The following is a 17818-nucleotide window of genomic DNA, read 5'->3' on the forward strand; positions in this document are numbered from 1 at the left end:
GTCAGCCGTGCTAGTCAACAGCTCCTTCGGATCACATCCTGCTAGTGCCAACTACTCTGCTCGAAATGAAATAGGGGGCATTTGACCGTACGCTCTGTAGGGCTGGTGCTGACAGCGTCTCAGACACTGGAATGAGTCTATAAAGGTGGAGCTGAAACTGGAGGCCTCTGATTCAAGAGTCTTTATATTAACTCTACAGACTTACAATGATCCAAATAACATGTAAAATAAAGACAAATTAAAGTTTAAGATGGAAAATTTGTCAGTGAGCAGTGATTTAGTGATTGTCAGGTCAAATGACTTCTATACAGCAAGGTTTGCACAATATGACGTCATACGCCATGAGACGATATGAATCTGTCTATAACTGTCACTGTCTCTGGGTGTATTAGTACTGTGTGTGTGTGTGTGTGTGCGTGTGCGTGTGCGTGTGCGTGCGTGCGTGCGTGTGTTGCAAATCACTGAGCTTTATTACGTTATTGAATTCTACATGATTTTTGCATCAATATGATGAAGTGCTTTAATTTGTCAAGAATTCAAATTGCTAGATGAGCCAATTTCTTTTATTTTATCCATTAATACATTTTTCCACAGAAGTTTTGTAAAAATGTAATCTATCACGACATATATGAATATTGTGATATTAAAATACATATACTGCGATCAATTTTTTTTTTTAAATATGCAGGTAAACCGTCCGTTCTGGAGCAAAAGAGGCGGAATGCATTGGCCGAATTACAATCTTGGAACCCACCGGCTGTTGTCTGATGATTGTATAGCTTTTTATTTGCTAAGAAATAAACTGTTAAATTAATGTAAACTGGCCCCCAGAGGCTAAATCATCGTCACCACAATAGCCGATGGGTTCTTAGATTGATAATACAGTCAGAATTAATACAACTTATCAGAAAATGTAAAGTTATACTGTAAAGCGAACTTTATATGGATTGCAGCATACATTTTAGTCTTCACTCATCAGCCAGTGCATATGGCTGAGACGTGAGGAGCGCGTGCAGCTGAATCTAATTAATAGCGTGAACGTTTTTGCCTAATAGAGCGTATAAGCTGTGTTTATGCCGTCCTCATTACTCGCTCTGCGACTGAGAGGAACACATAGTCTCCTCACCCTGAGGTGTCTGAACCCAGGGCTTCCACTCTAGAAAGTGGATACCCCAGCCAAGCTCCTCGCCAGTTCCTGGGTTTTGATATCAACCAATTTTAGCCTGCCGCCATCTGAAGTTGATGTTCATGTTTTTGCTGATCGGTAATGGGACATGAGGTGAGAGATGACACTGGATACCTCGGATCCGGAGGGCGGGCTTCCTTGGAATTACCTCTGCATGTCCAGTCCCACACCTACATCGGATTATCATTTCACTCCTTGATCGAGCCTTTTCCTTTTTTAGTAGACAGTGTCGGCCAAAATCCATGCCGGGAGCAACTGCAGGGGGGATCAGTTCACAGGAACACATGGGCTATTAATCAAGGTTGACTGAAAGGCCTCAAAGTTGAATTTTTATTGGTAACTTTATGTTTACACTCAGACTAACATAAAGTTAGCCCTTTGGTGCCGCCTGAGGTCCTGTTGACCTCTATCAGTGTCAATTTATGTGTGTAAACCCTTGTCATTCTCAATGTGCTGTGCAAGATTTAACAATATACAAGGATAAATATATATATTCTACCTATTCATTGTTGAAGTCACTTATCAGGCATTTATCTGGTTCCACCTTTTCAAATTGGAGGACTTCCTGATTTTCTCTGTTTAAAATCATTGTAAATTGAATATCTTTGGGTTCTGGAGTGTAGATTTGGACAGAAAGACATCTTGAGTTTCTGGGAAGTTATAGATAAATTAATCAATGGCATAGAATAATCACTAGTGTCTGCCCTGTTCCCTCATGCTGCTTTGAGTCAGCACTTAAATGACTGGGTCCATGACACCAATCAGAGCTTTAGTCAATAAGATAAACAAAAACAGCTTTCCAATATGCTAAAATTGTCATTTACACCACTTATTAATAACACTATTAAACCTTACAATAAACTATTTACTGGGGTTTTACCTGCTTGATGAAAAGCTATAAATACCAAAGGAACCTGGTGACGTTGGTGACTTTTACAGCAGCTAAGAAGGGTTGATTTTACTAACAAATCTACGCCATTACTGTCACACACAGTAACTCGTCTCCTACAGATATGAAATAGATTTTCATGCTCTACTAAACTTCCTGACTGGTTTCTTTTCTTGGCAAGCTGCTCAAGACTTTACAGCCAAATCATCCCAAAACATTCTGCCTGTACAAATAATTTCATTCGAAGTAAGAGCAGGTTTTCCTTTTTTTAACTTATTTTCTTTACAGGAAGAACCATATTTACACTGGCACTTACAAGGCCTCACTTGTTCAGAAGCTCAGAAGTTTACTCAGTGTTAACTCAAAAAGGTTTTCTTTTTTTGTAGCTCACCTGCCATGTCCCCACATGTCACAGTGAGCTCTACTACGTAAACAGACTGCTGAACCTTGATATTAGGTCACGCTGAAGCCGGTGCTGACCATGGTGTCTGATAGCATTTCTCAACTCATAGCTTCCTAGAAATACATGTGCCTGCTCATTAATAAATCTTTTTTTCCTATAGTGATCTCAGACAAGGTTCAAAGCACATGGGTGGATTTGTAAAAGTGCTGAAGTTTAAAATTAATTTCAGATTGTTTATTCTCAATAGCTGCTGCTGCTGGGGACTCATTCATTCTTTTTTGTTGGGCACAGAGGATTTGTGGGTTCCCATGCATCCACTGGTTAACTGGTTTTCGGGTGATGACATGATGAACTTATAATGGAGGGTGCCATTACCATTATAGTTGTTACGTATTCATACTGCATCAACAACAGTTATCTTCCATAAGGTCCCTACATTTCAGTCAGCATACAAAGAAGATACATGAGAAGCCTACATGAATATTCAAAATATAGCCTTAATGTGTTTAATATTGAGACCGGTATTTCTCTGGAGAAAACTTCACCATTGTGTGCTTCAACAACTGTAAATCCAGCACATTATAAAGATTAATATAAATAAATTGTACTTGTGTTTGTATCTGTATAGATGCTGTATTTTCAGCTTTCACCAGAGCTGTAATTGAATCCCACTCAAAGAGCAACCCTCTGCTGTGGAACCTTAGACTCCTATAAATAAACAGGCAACACTCCTTCAACACTTGCCTATATGGCACATGGAATGATTAGCTCATGGCAAGAGCCCTCTGATCTTACAGTATGTAGCCACAACTATTTTCTGTCAGCTATGTGCATTGCTTAACTCGAGTAGTTTGTCACGAATCTGGTCTCTTGAGAATTCACAAAATTTAGTTAGCCTATACTGTACATTGGCCTTATATACATTTGTTATTGGCTGTTGCTGTATATAGTGTTGATGTAGCTAACAGGGTAATTTGTTAAGAAAAACACATGTATGTAAAGGTAATATGTAGGTAGGTCAATAAGGATGCAATAGTAACCATAAAATGAGAATTTGGCTCAACCACTGGTTGTGGTGCACTTAAGGCCTTAAAGAAAAAGAGGAAAAAACAATTATCTTATCAAACTAAATGAAATGTATTTACTCTTCATTACTAAACAGATAGTTGTATTGTAGTCTACCCTTGTTGTACTATTTAAAAGGACTGTCATGTAATTTCTATGGTATAAAGTACCATTGGTTGCATTCATATTTCTGGCCACCTGATGAATTTTGTCCAATATTCACCCACTTGTCTCTTGGCATCGGAAATGTAGCATAAACTTTAAATAGCTTGACTCTATTGGTAGATTGAGGAACTAAAACAAGAACCTTAAACATGACAAAACATGCCAGAGACGTAGCTGGTTTATTCTAATATTCTGGCACCGCTCATGGTGACATTTGACATGTCGGCTAGTGCCGTTAAAGGCTGCGTAAAACAGCGCCCCTCTGGATCGCAATTGGGCTGCGATAGAGGTAGCTTAGCTAGCTAGTGTTAATCATTTCAAGTGACTAGCTAACAGCGGGTGCTGCCGTGAGCCGCCCCAAAGCACTCACAGGCGGTTACTCTCACAGCAGCCTCGCGCAGCAGTCCCAGCTGCAGTCAGAGAGGAGACACACTGTCAGCGTATTCATGTATCTGCACTCTGCAGTTAGTGTATTTATAGGTGTTGAGCTTCATTTTTACACGAAACAAATAATAACCGTAGCTGTGGCGTCATGAGATGCTTCAGCTGCAGGACAGCAGTGAAGGCCCAGGTATAAAATGCACGGCCCGCTACTATTTTTGTAAGACTAAACATTGGTAAATGTTAGCGATATACTAGCACTGAGATTTGAAAGGAGGCCTATAGCTACTCCCGAAATGGACCCGAGGACGAAGTTGGCGGACATGTGAGAGATGGACAATGTCAGTTGAGTTGTCTGTGGTGAAATACCTCAAGCCCAGTGGGGATGTATTATGGTATGTATTAAGTAATGTGTGTGTCAGAATGGAGATACCGATGTTAGTGAACACACACTCGGCATCATGAACAGGGCTTGCCAAGGTGTTGGACACATTTGGAATCCATTATTTCACATCAGTGGTTGTCACCATTAGTTTGTTATTGTTTATAGTCCGTGCAGAGGTCTAATAGTAGTCACTTGTTTGAATGTTTTCATCCTTGACTCGGTTTTAAGATGGGCTGTGTAATCGATGGCCGTGAGAGTGAAAATTGGTTTTAATGAGTTATTAGTAATAAAAAAAATGCTTTTTTGCATTCCATGTCATGTGTATTTGACACATATACCTTGAACATGATTTTGAAAGTATTCTGTGAATGTAAAACATATTTCACTACTGCCTAATACTTCATATATAAGAGCACAAGAAGCTGGATAATAGACATTATGTCATATCCTTATGTAACTTTGTGATCTGTTGACATATATGTCACGACCCGGCTCAAAAAGTCGTAACATGAGGGAGACAAGACGAGTGATAAAAGTAATAAATAGACATTTATTTAACGTACAACTAACTAAACCTAACTAACTAAACAAACAATCAAATCAAGGCAGCAGCCAGCCAGGTCCTCCACACAGGAGTCAGAGAGGAGAGGCGCAGCGAGGGACCACATCCTAAGAAGAGGGGCAGCCTTTATAGCTGGGACCAACCCAGCAGGCTCAGGTGGGGCTCGTTAGCTGCCGATCAACATCCTGCAAGACAATCTGAGAGGAAACAGACACAGACCCCTGGTGGAAAGGAGGGGTCGTGACATATCATGCATTTCATACAGAAGTTTCACTCGGCTTTCTTTTGAATGAACAAGTTTGTGATAACCAGTCTATACTGAAGTCACCTAAAAAAAACAAAAAGCTTTCTCTGTCATGATCAGAAGACCTCTGCAGTTTTAAACACAAGTCCTCTAAATATTGAATATCTACTTCAAGAGGTATATAACCACATCCTAAAAGAAATGGTCTGGTATGAGGTAAATTCATCAATATCCAAAGCATCTCAATAAATGGATTCATGAGGTCGTCTCTCAATTCAGTATGCTATATGATTTAGAATATATATTGCAAAGCCACAGACAGCTAATTATATCTATTCTATGAACACTGCAATTTCATTACCATCTACCGATGTATCTAAACGTGTTTCTGAAATGGCAAGTATGTATAAATTCTCATGTATAAGCAAGCAACTTACCTCGTGAATTAAATTCCTTAGGCTATATAAATTATGATGTGAAATTCGGTACCCTTTAGTCATGATGAGGGTGATAATAACTCATTCTTATCAGTGTCTATGAAAAGTTAACAATCACAAGTATTAAACCTGTTAAACAGATGATCACGCCTCGGGTCTCTCAACATCTGTCCTTGGTTTCACGATAAGACGATCATAACTAATAACTGCATTGTCCCTCTTGCTTTAGCTTGCTGTTAAGAGAGCAGCACGTCTGTGGTTCTGAGACGTCTTGTTAAAGACGTGACTATTTCTGAGGTTTTCCTTTACCTTAAGATGCTTTCTTTATGGCACAGAAACTTAACCACAATTGGCCTTGGCATGAACCCTGAATCTCCTATTCCTGTGTGCACATGTGATTTCTATGCTGCTTGCATCCAGATTAAGTTTTGAGAAGAATAGCTCATGGACTCTTGTCTAGGTCTCATCTGCATTATCAGGTTTTAGGCCTTCAATGACCTGGTTGCTCCTCAGAGTTTATTTTTGAATTAGCCAGCAGCCCCAGCAGATAATCTTGAAATATAGGTTCACCAACCATTATAGAAATTGGTTAATAGTTTTCTTTGCTGGGTTTTCCTGACTCTGAGCTATTGCTGAAATTGACGGAAGGGCATCACCAGGTGTGGAGCCTGCGGCTTAATTTGACTCAACACGGGAAACCTCACCCGGCCCGGACACGGAAAGGATCGACAGATTGATACTGTCGTAGCATCAACTTAATAAAACTCTCTCAAGGAACATGCTGACTCAAGATACTGAGGATGTGCAGGCCCAAAGAACTGAATATTTAGTATCTGATAGTTTGATTCATTAGGATGCTACGTACATCACCAGAAGACATCAGCGATAATAGACAATTACTCTGCTGCCACCTTGAGATTCCCTCCACATAAGTCGGTGTAATGCAAAATTGAAAGTCAGATGATGATGACCCACTTCTGCAAAGTGAATTGTGTTGTTTTCACTGTTATAAAAGATGCATTGAGACATTAATCATATATAAAATCATATTACCTCAGAGTATTCAGAGGTAATGGATAGATGCCGACATCACTCAAGAAACATCACATGATTATTGCTTTAATGTCACTTGATTATCAGTAGCTACACTCTGAAGTACGTTCAGAAGGTTTACTTAAAGCGTCCTAGCTTCACCACATCCGACATGCTGATGGTCTACAGATGATGGTCTGTACGAGTCAAGCCAGCTGCCCTTGCTGTACGCTAAAGAGAAGGCCAAAAGTCAGGGGGCAAACTGACAGGGGGGGGGGCAGGTTGTCTCCTATTACTGCAACGGCCGCCTGAACTCAGCCAGACTTCTTATTCCCTTTCCCAATCGGTTTGCTTTCTGTGTAACAACAACACTTGCGCCAAGGCCCTCTCCTTACTCCTCTGCTACTCCGACCTTTAGGCCTATAGCTGCCTGAGAAAAAAAAGTGGGAAGTCAGGTGCTAGCGAGCAAAGAATGGCACACTGAAGCTAGTGGTGTTACTGTTGATCCACCCATGGGACAGCCACCAGGTCCTGGGGGATTAAGCTAAATAAAGAAGCAGTCATCCCTAAAACACTTAGTGTTGGTAACGGGCCATTTGTGTGTTTTTTTCAATTGATTTATTAATTAAACATGTTATGGACCCAGCATCAATATCTGACTGGGTGGGGTTATGTTGTGTCCCATTGAGTGCAGCCACAATATCATAACAGAAAAAATATTATATTCTGTAAATGTAAAAATATAGTTAAAAGAAAGCATTAATACCTGTATTTACAAGAGCACCGCCCAGAGACAGTACATCTGTATTTAGGGGAAATATCTGAACAAAATCACACTTACAGTCCCTGAATTATAGTTGACTCCAACAATGCATTTACTGTTCCTGCATTACAATTGTTAATTTTTCTGATGATCCTTCGCCATCTCTTTACTTTGCCTGTATGCTCTTGCGCTTGTATCTTGCTATATAATTACAATATTACTGATCAATGTGAATAATATATATAAGACATGAAATAATACACTGAAACTAGCCCTGAAACAATTGTAATCACACTGTTGGCGATCAGAATCTTGGCATTCTGGCCAGTGTCGTTGAAACGTCACTTTTGATGGCTCAATAAAATGATATGAAGGCTGAGAGGCATATAGCTCATATTTAATGGCCGCCCTCTGCCAAGGTGGCTAAACCTACTGAATGATTTGTTGTTGCTTGAAAGACTAACTACCCGGTGAAAGTTTATTTGTCATATGAGCATTTGTGTGTTTTTTGTGGTTGTTGCGCTCAGATTTTCAAATATGATGGAATATTGCAACACAGTGTAGTACAGTTGTGTATTTACATGTACCGTTGGAATGAAATAGATTGTGAAATTTACTTGAAATTTACTCGGGAGTAGGAATATGTCAGTAGACCCACGTCTTTATTACAGTAAATTAACACAACGTCAGATAGACCTGCTATCCTGTCACGTAGCGTAAATGTCAAGGATTTTTTCCTGGTGGCACTCGTGAAAACACAAACGTACTCAAACATATGTGAAACAAAGACACCAGAACCTCACATATTTTGTAAATTTAAACACAGCACAAAGGGAAAAGACAAGGCAAAGCAGTAAAACTACTCCAGCATTGCTATCTTTCAAAATGGAAACATTTGCAAAGTACAACCTTGTATTCCTGTTATTGAAAAAAATAAAAAATAAAAATCCTAAACCATGCATCATTTTTTCCTGTCTTCTGATTTTGACATTTATATCTCAAATATGTTGGTAAAATCTGAAAGTAATCACAAAAACATCTGTATTATTGTAAAAAGCAATTGATTTTTATGAACAATAAATATAAAAGAGTGTCCTTAAATGCCACCAACTCATTGCTGGGCTGTGTTTATAAGCTGTCTGTGGTGACGCTGATGACCTGTGGCTGCACTCTGTTTCTGTTACAGCTGAAGAGCCAGGCTGCCCTCCTGTGGCGGTAGCGCTTTGACAGCAGCACATAGAGCACAGGGTTGATACAGGGGTGCAGGTACTGCAGCACAGTACAGATGAAGTAAAACATCTCCCAAGCCTGTCCGTGGCGATACAGCCCCATGTACACGCACAGCTCCAGCACATAACCAGGCAGCCAGCACACTGAGAAGGTAGCAGCAGCCAAGAACACCATGACAGAGGCACGGCGGGTGTTCCTGGCACTGGACACCGTCATTACGGGGCTCTTGTGGAGAAAAAGAGCCAGCCGGACGTAGTTGAAGGCGATGACTAGCATTGGAACAAAGTAGTAAAGTACAAACTGGCTCAGCACCACTTGGTAGTGGTGCTCATGAATGGTTGGAAGGCAGAAGGTGAAGTTGGCCAGGCTCGGGCCCAGGCTTTCTTTTGTGGCAAACATACGCAGCGGCAGGCTGATGAAGAAGCTGAGGGCCCAGACCAAGACAAACATGAGGATGACCAGGTCCATGGTTGGCGGCTGGTACGGGTTGGTGATGATCATGGCGCGGGTCATGGACACGGCACATAGCGAGTAGGTGCTGGCGGCTAGGCTGAAGGCCAGCAGGAACTGGTAGACCTTGCAGGAGGTGTCGCTCAAAGGCCAGGAGTAACTGACGGCGGAGTGCAAGGTGAAGGGGATGAGCAGGAGGGTGAGGAAGTCGGCCAGAGTCATACTGAGCAGGAGGATGTCGAGGCGGTTCTTGCGCAAGGTGTTGTACTTTGCAAACAATGAGAAGACCAGCAGGTTGGCACAGAGCCCAATGCCCAGGATCACTCCACAGGTACAGGCAAAGATCAGCACGTAGGTATTGGGAACAGCCATATTATCACTGACTTGACATCACCTTTCAAATATAAGAACAAAAACAAACATTTATTAATTTATGTTTAACATTAGTTGATTGTCAATATACATTGGCAACTATTTTAAAATCAATTGTTTCAACAAAAACTCCAAACTTTTGCTTTTCCATCTTTTATTTTCTTTGTGATATACGATATTGAACTTAATATTTTTGGTGTTTTGACTATTATTTAAAAAGCAAGACAAAATACATCATATTGGGCTCTGGAAAAAAAGGTTATTTTTTGCTATATTTCTTTGTAGTCAAAACAATCGTTTCCTTGACAAAATATCGTAAAAATAATAATTAATTGTAGCTCTATTTGTATTATGAGTGAGAGAGGAAAGTTACATGTGTGTAACATGTCAGCTTTGTTTCTAGCTTGGCTAAAATGCTAAAGAAATATTCTCTATGTATCATACTGTCACCAAAACACACATGATGCAATATCACCAAAATAAAAGGTACATGGTTTTTACATAGAAACAGTAATATGGTAGTCTGCTAAGATACAAATCTTTATTGAATCAACATTTTGACAGCTACTCTTGTGTAAATATCTAGAACATACGTGTGTCGTACTAAAACGGTAGATGATACAGTTCTCCATCATTTGGGCGCACTCACCATCATCGTTCCAGTGGTATCTTCAGGTTCATGTTTGTGAGTGAGCTATCCTCAAAACGTAAACTTCTGTTTCACTGGTGTCCATCCTGTTAAACTGGACTGACAGAGGGAGAGGTGGCAGCCTCTCAGGACTCATTACAAAGTGTGATAGGTGAATGTGGAGGGTAGGAAGGCAAACATCACTTGGGTCACATTGATTCTGGTTGACTTGGTTTAAAGAGAAACGACGTCAGACCAGCTGCTCAGGAAACGGTGATATACTATGCGTGCCAGTTTTGTTATTGTTATTAGAGTATGTGTATCTGTTAAAGCCTCTTTTGTTTTTGGGGATTTCATTCACACTGTATGAATTATATTTTAAAAAAGTATCACTCTCCAAAGAAAAAGGGACAAATCCATTGATCACGATTACTGTTCCTCCCCTTCTCTGGGGATATTAATGTCTCTCCATTGTTTGATTGATTTCTTCGGCGTGAGCTTCAGGCTCCTGACAGCGGTTTTATCAGGCTTTCCACAGCGTTTATGACTCTGTGTCAGCTAATGGCCTTTGGTGTATACTGCTGCTCTTAGCACAGGATATAGTTGATGCTGATGCATCTGCTAACCCCTCCATTACCAGTGTCTGTGCCATTCAGTCAGCAGCTGTTACAAATGCCACATGTTCTCAAATGGGACATTAACAGCTTCATTGTGCTCTGTCCGCGCCCCAAAAGTGAACAGAAATATTGACATTGATTTTTGCCTTTTGACCCAAATATTGAACTTCCTCTTTATTTCTCTAAACCTCTTAGCAAGGCTAAATGTCATGATGAAATACACAAACCAGGACCTCAACATTTAAAGAGATTCAATGGTTTTCTCAAAGACATTTCAGCTGGACAGATATTTACTGATTGAACTCAGGACCATAGTCATTACATTCCCCTTTTATAACCATTTTTATTTTTAGCCACTTATTCTTCATGAAGAGGCATACAGGTCTCCTCATAATCAACTTAGGATTTTAGGGATAAAATGGGTAACTGACCTACTGACTACATTGTCTGATATGATCGAATACTAAATATTCAGCTTTTGGACTGGACAGTGCAAGCTATTTGAAGAGGTCACATAATGTTCTGTAAAATGATGATGGACAGGCATTTTAATTATTATATAAATAAAGTGATGAATCAAAAATAATCATCAGCCTTAGTCTCCTCCATATCATTGCCAGGTTTTTGAGGTAAAATAAGCAGTTGAATATGTTGCAGATTGATCTAATTTGCAATCAATCTATTGTTGTACTACAACATTTTATGCATATTGCTCTAAGTGACAACAAACCTTGCATTTATGTATTTATGCACGACATGTATTATATATTCACAAACGACAATCTAAGTGATATTTAGCATTTTTGCTTGACTTAAAAATCACTAAAAAGGATCAATCTATAATCTAAATATTTGCTTTTAATAATTGTAGCTCTACTTGTCATTGGTATTCAGTGTTACCAATACACTGATTACCAGTGGCGGGCCGTGCATTTTATACCTGGGCCTTCTGTGCTGTCCTACTGAGCTACGGTTATTTGTTTCTATTGGTGTAATAATACACGTATTCGTATTAAACCGAGGCTGACAAACCGAACAATACGTTTGAATAATACTAGTGCATTTGGAAAATGCAGAAGCTTAAATTGTGGGAAATATAATGTTTTCGGTGGACTGCGCTCACGTAACAGACAACGGGATGTGTGACCTTTTGAACCCGGAACAATAACAAAAAACAGCTGGGGCCGGCCGGCGTTCTGCGTTCTACGTTCGCCGGCTGAGAAATAGAGAAATAGGGGCTGAATCTTTATTATTATTAAATTATTAAATAGCTATAACTTTGTGATTCTGTTTAGGCCAGCAGAGAAGGCTTAGCTGGCCCTGACGGACCACCACTGCTTATTACGATTATGAACTGAAAAGTGTCTGCTCCGTCGCCTACAGCAGAGAGAGTAGCAGGAGTCACATTTCACTTATCACGTGAGAGTTAACCGTCAGGATGATGGTGGAGGATTTGGCGTCAAAGTGAAAAGCAAAACCCTCTGTTTGGCAATATAGTAGTAGCAGAGCAGTAGTGGTAAGAGCTCTACTGATAGTGATCGTCATAGACACATACATTTTCTTGAAAAGAAATCTGGTGTTATCGGTAACACTAGTGAAAATGTCCTTGCAGTGACTTCTCTACCTGTCATAAATCATAAGTGGCACATTTGAGCCACATATGGCTCGTGAACAAAGACGCCGTGAATAGAAAATATTCTAATGGCTACACTTTTAATGTTTGATTAACTGGAAACATGTACAGTATGCCCTCAGTGCATGGTGAAGAACATTAAATGAGTCTGACAGCCCCTGACTTGGGCTTGTTCTATAAAAATAAACTATAGTATGAAATGGTGAGAGTGGATTTGATGAAGCATCCAATAAGTTACAAGTCCGTGGGGGATTTAAGTTTGGAAAGGAAAGCAGGACCATCAGAAAGAAACATCAAAACAGAACTCAACCACAAAAGAACATGTACAGAATATAACTAAAGTGCATTATGGAATTTAGTCAGCAGCACCATGATACATTCACAAAATAAATACACACTTTCAAAGTGAAATAAATTATTGCAGAACAGTTCGAACAGATGTATGCAGTGAACAGTTTCTATGTACAATAACTAAGTTCACAATAGTCAACATAGAGCCAAACACAAGTAAACCATTTTGAAGTTACATAATATTCAGGCAATAAATATTTCCTCCTATGATCTACTCGTGCACACGGTTGGTTAGAGATGACAACACATGGCTTTGTTTTGAAGTCAATCAAAGTTACAGATGCCTACAGATGTTCCAAAATAAATATGGACCTAAGAAGATGTTATGAAGATAATTCACAAAAACTTTGTGATCAAAAATATAAACAGCAAAATATTATCATACAAGCACAAACCCAGGGTGTATAATGAAGTGACTGAGTCAGCCACGAGTAGAGTCTCTCAGATCCCAGTCTGGCTGAACCTATGTCAGTGTCTCAGTGCAGTACCATGCAAAGGCTAGTAGGAGTCTCTAGCCAGGGCACTGCGTCCTTCATGGCTCCTTTGTTGTGGCAGACCGTGCCCGCCTCCGCTTCTTGTCGCTCTCTCTACGTCGGCCTAACCTCGCCTTTTTTTTCCTCTTGGTGGCCACCTTAAGTGGCTGGTCCTTATAGGCCAGAGCCTTGTTGGTCTCCTGGGGCAGGTTAGGGCCCTCTCTGTCCAGCCTGAACCTGTCGGGGAGGTCCTTCGTGGCCCCTGGGGGCTTCTCGTGCAGGGCATTCCCACTGAAGGTTTGGCTCTGGGTTCTGCTCTGCACAGGTGGAGCTCGCTCATCGGCGGTGTGCACCTCTTCCAGCAGCTCCTGCAGCCACATGCGGCGCTTGAACTCCTGCAAGGAGCGGCCCTTGTCATGCATCAGCTGGGCGTGGCTCACTGACCTCTTCCTTATTGCATGAAAATGAAGACACAGAGTGAGAGTCAGATTAACAAGGGAGGTTGCATTACAGCTAATAAATAAATCCTAAAGCTGCATCGTGCCTGAGAGGAGAGCAGTTCACTTTTCCCTAAATCTGTCAGAAATCTTTTTTTTCTGATTTCTCTTAAACCATCTGTGAAACAATTAAACCAGAAGTCCTCATTTCAAAGTTAGCACCAATAAAATCTGACAATTTTCTTTTCTGTATAGATTATTTTGTAATTTCATGATACACCACAGTGTTGAGGTTTTGTGTGGAGCAGTGATAGAAGACGTGGAAGCTGAAATGTGGTCAGGCACCAGGAAACCTCAGTACAGTAGGTGGCAGCATAAACAAGTTTGTTAGAGCCACCACTAATCTGAGCTCCAGACCCCAAAAAGCCAGAGTTGAAAAAGAGAAAACCTCCTGTACCTTAATTAAATATGATTAATCAACTGTCGATGTATTTTCTAATCCAAACAGGAATCTTTCAAAAGTATTGCTTTAGTACTTTTAATTATTAACTCGTCTTCCATTTGAAACCTCCATATTGCCTAACATTTCTATCACATTTCTATTGTCATCAAAATCGATATAAAGGATAACTCACGTTCTGCTACTAAGTGCAGCAACTGGTCTCCCATCAAGAGTCACTGGGGAGCACAGCAAGAACACAGCCAGACTCCACTGATGAAGCATGACTATAGAGCACATCCTGAAGCCCAGGATCTGAAGAACACAAGAAATAGTACATCAGTGACTTCAAGGAATGAAGTGAAACTTTGTTTTATGAACTGTCTACTATCCACAGATTGTCAGAAGCAGTGTAGGCAGCTGGAAAATGACACAGTTCCTGAGTACGGGAGATGTCCAAGGCAGCATTAGTTGTGCCAACAAATAGTTCATTAAAGTAAAAGAGAAACTTAGACTTACATATTTATAGTGAAATCCACAAAAAGGTCAGTCTGCAAGTTATTAAGAGATGAGCTTGTTGCAAAAATTGATTTACAAAGTAAGAAGAAAAATTATTCTTCCAAATACAATCTGGCCAGTTCAAAACGTGTGTCCAGATCGGTGTGCAGGCAGCCTGGGGAAATCCCCCTTCACTCAGCTCCATTCATTTGCCTCCCAACAGGGTGGGTCGAGCTATTTATTTCTCCCCAGCGTCCCAATTGAAAGAGAGATAAAGATGGAAAGAGCAGCAGCAGCAGCAGCCCATCAGCTGCGGAGCTGCCACTCCACCCAGTGTTGCAGTAATCTCATGAAGAGTAATGATGAAGCATCTTCTCTGGTGGCCCGGAGCCGGAGAGCAGAGCAGAGAGAGGGTTTTTTTTTTACAGTCCAGCACTGTGTGAGTCTGTCTGAGAAAGGCACAGTGAGAAAGTCAAACTCCTCTTTGGGTGAAGAAGAAGGCACTACCTTAGCCCCTACCCATTAAGTCCAGTCCTAACACCCTCCCTCTCTCCCTCCCCCCAGACCTTCACACACACACCTGCTGTGACAAGAAGGTGGCACCCATGCAACATCCAAAACGCCCCACAGCACAGAGTATACTTTACACAAGTACATTTTTAATCAATTTCAAATCATTTCAACTAAATAAAGTCCACTAATTATTTAATCATAAAGAGGTCAGAAAATGACAGGTGTGCACCAATGGAGGTAATCATGGGTTACCAAGCAGAGTGTATAAGGGGAGGGGCAGAGTTACTCCAAAGTAAACAGCCAGGCCTGACCACATTCCCAGGGGAGAATGACCATAACCTCAGAGAAACCCAACCCACAGATTCTCACTGCAGACCATTCAATTCACCTCCACTCTGCCTCAGCAAACCAGCTCACCACCGAATGGTTACAGTGGGCTCTGAGGCATCTCTCATATCCAGCTAATAAAAAGAGTGGAGGAGTTTGCATTGAGACAGCCATATACAATCCCAGGTTCACTGTATGTTGTATGTTTAGGTGATGAAACCGGTCTCGAGCATTCAGCAACATTTGTGAATTTACTAAAAATAATAACTACACACATCACAGGTCGGTAGTCTGATGTAAGAGGTAGCTCGTGTGTGGCTAAAATTGTATGTATTTTTAGTAGCACATTGATTGACAGCACTACATGAGTATATGCAGCAAGGGCAGGGCGATTTTTTTAGTTTTTAGTTTTTTTGTAATATCTTGTAATGCTTTACAGTTGAACAGGGAATTCATTTCCTGTTCAACTGTTGGTGAAATTTGAAGTTTTGACATGTTGGTGGCAACAGATGTAATCACTGAATTTATCACAATTCGTGCTGGGGGAACATAAATATATGTATAAAATAGCATGGCAATCTGTCCAACAGTTGTTGAAATATTCAAGTATAAACTGAAGTACTTGACCAACCGACAGACTGAGAGCCATACTGCTATCATGGCTAAAAATGCATTGTCCCATGCAACATCAATTACAGCCTGCAGTGTTTGATCTTAAACATTTTTTCCTTGAACTGACGACCATATTTTGCTCCACTTGTGAAACTTTGTGATCTTGAATCTCACAATTGGCAAATCATTTCCACATCTTTCATGGTAGGTACAATACGAACACGTTGTTCTGGGGTGTGTTCAAAATGATCCCTCCGTAAAATGCAATTGGACTCAAATGAGCGATAACAACAAGACCATGAACATGGGAGTCCCTCAGTTGTGGTTAAAGTTCATTTAGGTCTGGCAGCAGATTGTTCTCAAACCAGTTAAATGTTGCTGTGATTCATTTCTGGGTCATGACCCATCAGTTGAAGAAGGATAGTACAGCCTGTACTTTTGCAAGGAAATTCTGCCTCTGTATAGACTACCATTGTTCTCTTTATTTTACTCAACACCATTTCTTTAGCCATGTTTGTGGTGTGGCTCTAGGGTAAGCAGTGCTGGTCTGGTCCCCCTCTTTGGTCAAGACTGAAATATATCAAGAATCATTTGATGGATCACCTTCACATTGTGTATGGACATTCATGATCCCCAGAGGATGAACCCAACTGGCTTCGGTGATCCTCTGTTGTTGTTTTTTAGTGCCACCAGCAGGTTGACTTTAACTTTTAGCGAAATTTGGGGTCCCTCGGAGGTTGGATCCTGATGAATTTTATGATCTTCTGACTTTTCTTGTAGCGCCATCTACAGGTCAACGATTTCACTTATCCATGAAAATGGTACAATTGGTACAGACATCTCTGGTTCCGAGACGATGTATCAGAATACTTTGGTGAACTTTGTAGGAGACTTTCACCCAGCGCCACTATGAGGTTGACATTTGTTGTTTGGAGTGATATGTCTCTATGTCTATTGCATGGATTACCATAACATTTGATGTCCCTCTCTGGATGATTTATAATAACTTGTGTGATCCCTAAGCACCCCTGTCACCATCAGGTCAAAATGTCTAATACTTTGGTTTCTGATCAAATACAAAACTAAAAAAACTAATGGCATTTCCATCAGCCTCAACTGTACTTTGTGTTTAGTGCCAAAAAATGTTTTTACCATTGATGTTTTAATGCATTTGATGGAATGTTTTTTTCATTTAATATCTTTAAGGTTTTTTAAACTTATGAATTTATGTATTGTTGAATATTTCACTCTTTATTATTTTGATTCTTGTCATGTAATACTTGTAATGTAGTACTGCAACATTTCCAGAGTAGATACACTGTGTGTTAAAATTGTTTGTGAGCTGACTAAAATGAATACAGTCCATTCAAAAATCCGGAGTCATTTATGTGGTTACTGCACCTACTTACACTGTTTTACTGGATGGAATAACTTGCATTTCTCCTCATGAATAAAACCCATAAATTATTTCTGTGAGCAGTGATGATTAGTAGAATCACTTCAGGCTAGACTGTAGACCAGTTGGTGGTAAATTACTTAATAGAGGGCTCAGTATTTTACAAGCAGTCATGATTCAATTCAGCAAGAGGTCCAGAAGGGGTTTTGGGGCAAATATATGGCAGACCCCCCTGCTGTCTCCAAAACTCCGCTTTCTTCTGTTTCCAGCGAGTCTGCCTCAAACTTCGAACACTTTAACATTCGGTAGGGAAAGAAATACCTCATTTGA

At 40.4% G+C, this 17818-nt stretch overlaps 2 protein-coding genes across 2 annotated transcripts; both read right to left on the reverse strand.

Annotated features, from left to right (window-relative positions):
* Positions 1-8640: 8640 nt before the first annotated feature.
* Positions 8641-9564, reverse strand: LOC116390593 (galanin receptor type 2). The gene has a single exon (XM_031860432.1). It carries the CDS (start codon positions 9562-9564, stop codon positions 8641-8643), a length of 924 nt encoding a protein of 307 aa, XP_031716292.1.
* A 3131-nt stretch (positions 9565-12695) lies between these two features.
* Positions 12696-14759, reverse strand: pthlhb (parathyroid hormone-like hormone b). Its single transcript, XM_031870383.1, has 3 exons — positions 14662-14759; positions 14339-14457; positions 12696-13716 (listed from the first exon to the last, which is right to left on the reverse strand). Exons 2-3 carry the CDS (start codon positions 14440-14442, stop codon positions 13326-13328), a joined length of 495 nt encoding a protein of 164 aa, XP_031726243.1. The 5' UTR covers positions 14443-14457; positions 14662-14759; the 3' UTR covers positions 12696-13325.
* Between the last annotated feature and the right edge of the window lie 3059 nt (positions 14760-17818).

The sequence above is a fragment of the Anarrhichthys ocellatus genome, unplaced genomic scaffold (assembly GCF_004355925.1).
Source record: "Anarrhichthys ocellatus isolate YVR2014 unplaced genomic scaffold, GSC_Weel_1.0 scaffold2, whole genome shotgun sequence".
NCBI classification, from domain to species: domain Eukaryota; kingdom Metazoa; phylum Chordata; class Actinopteri; order Perciformes; family Anarhichadidae; genus Anarrhichthys; species Anarrhichthys ocellatus.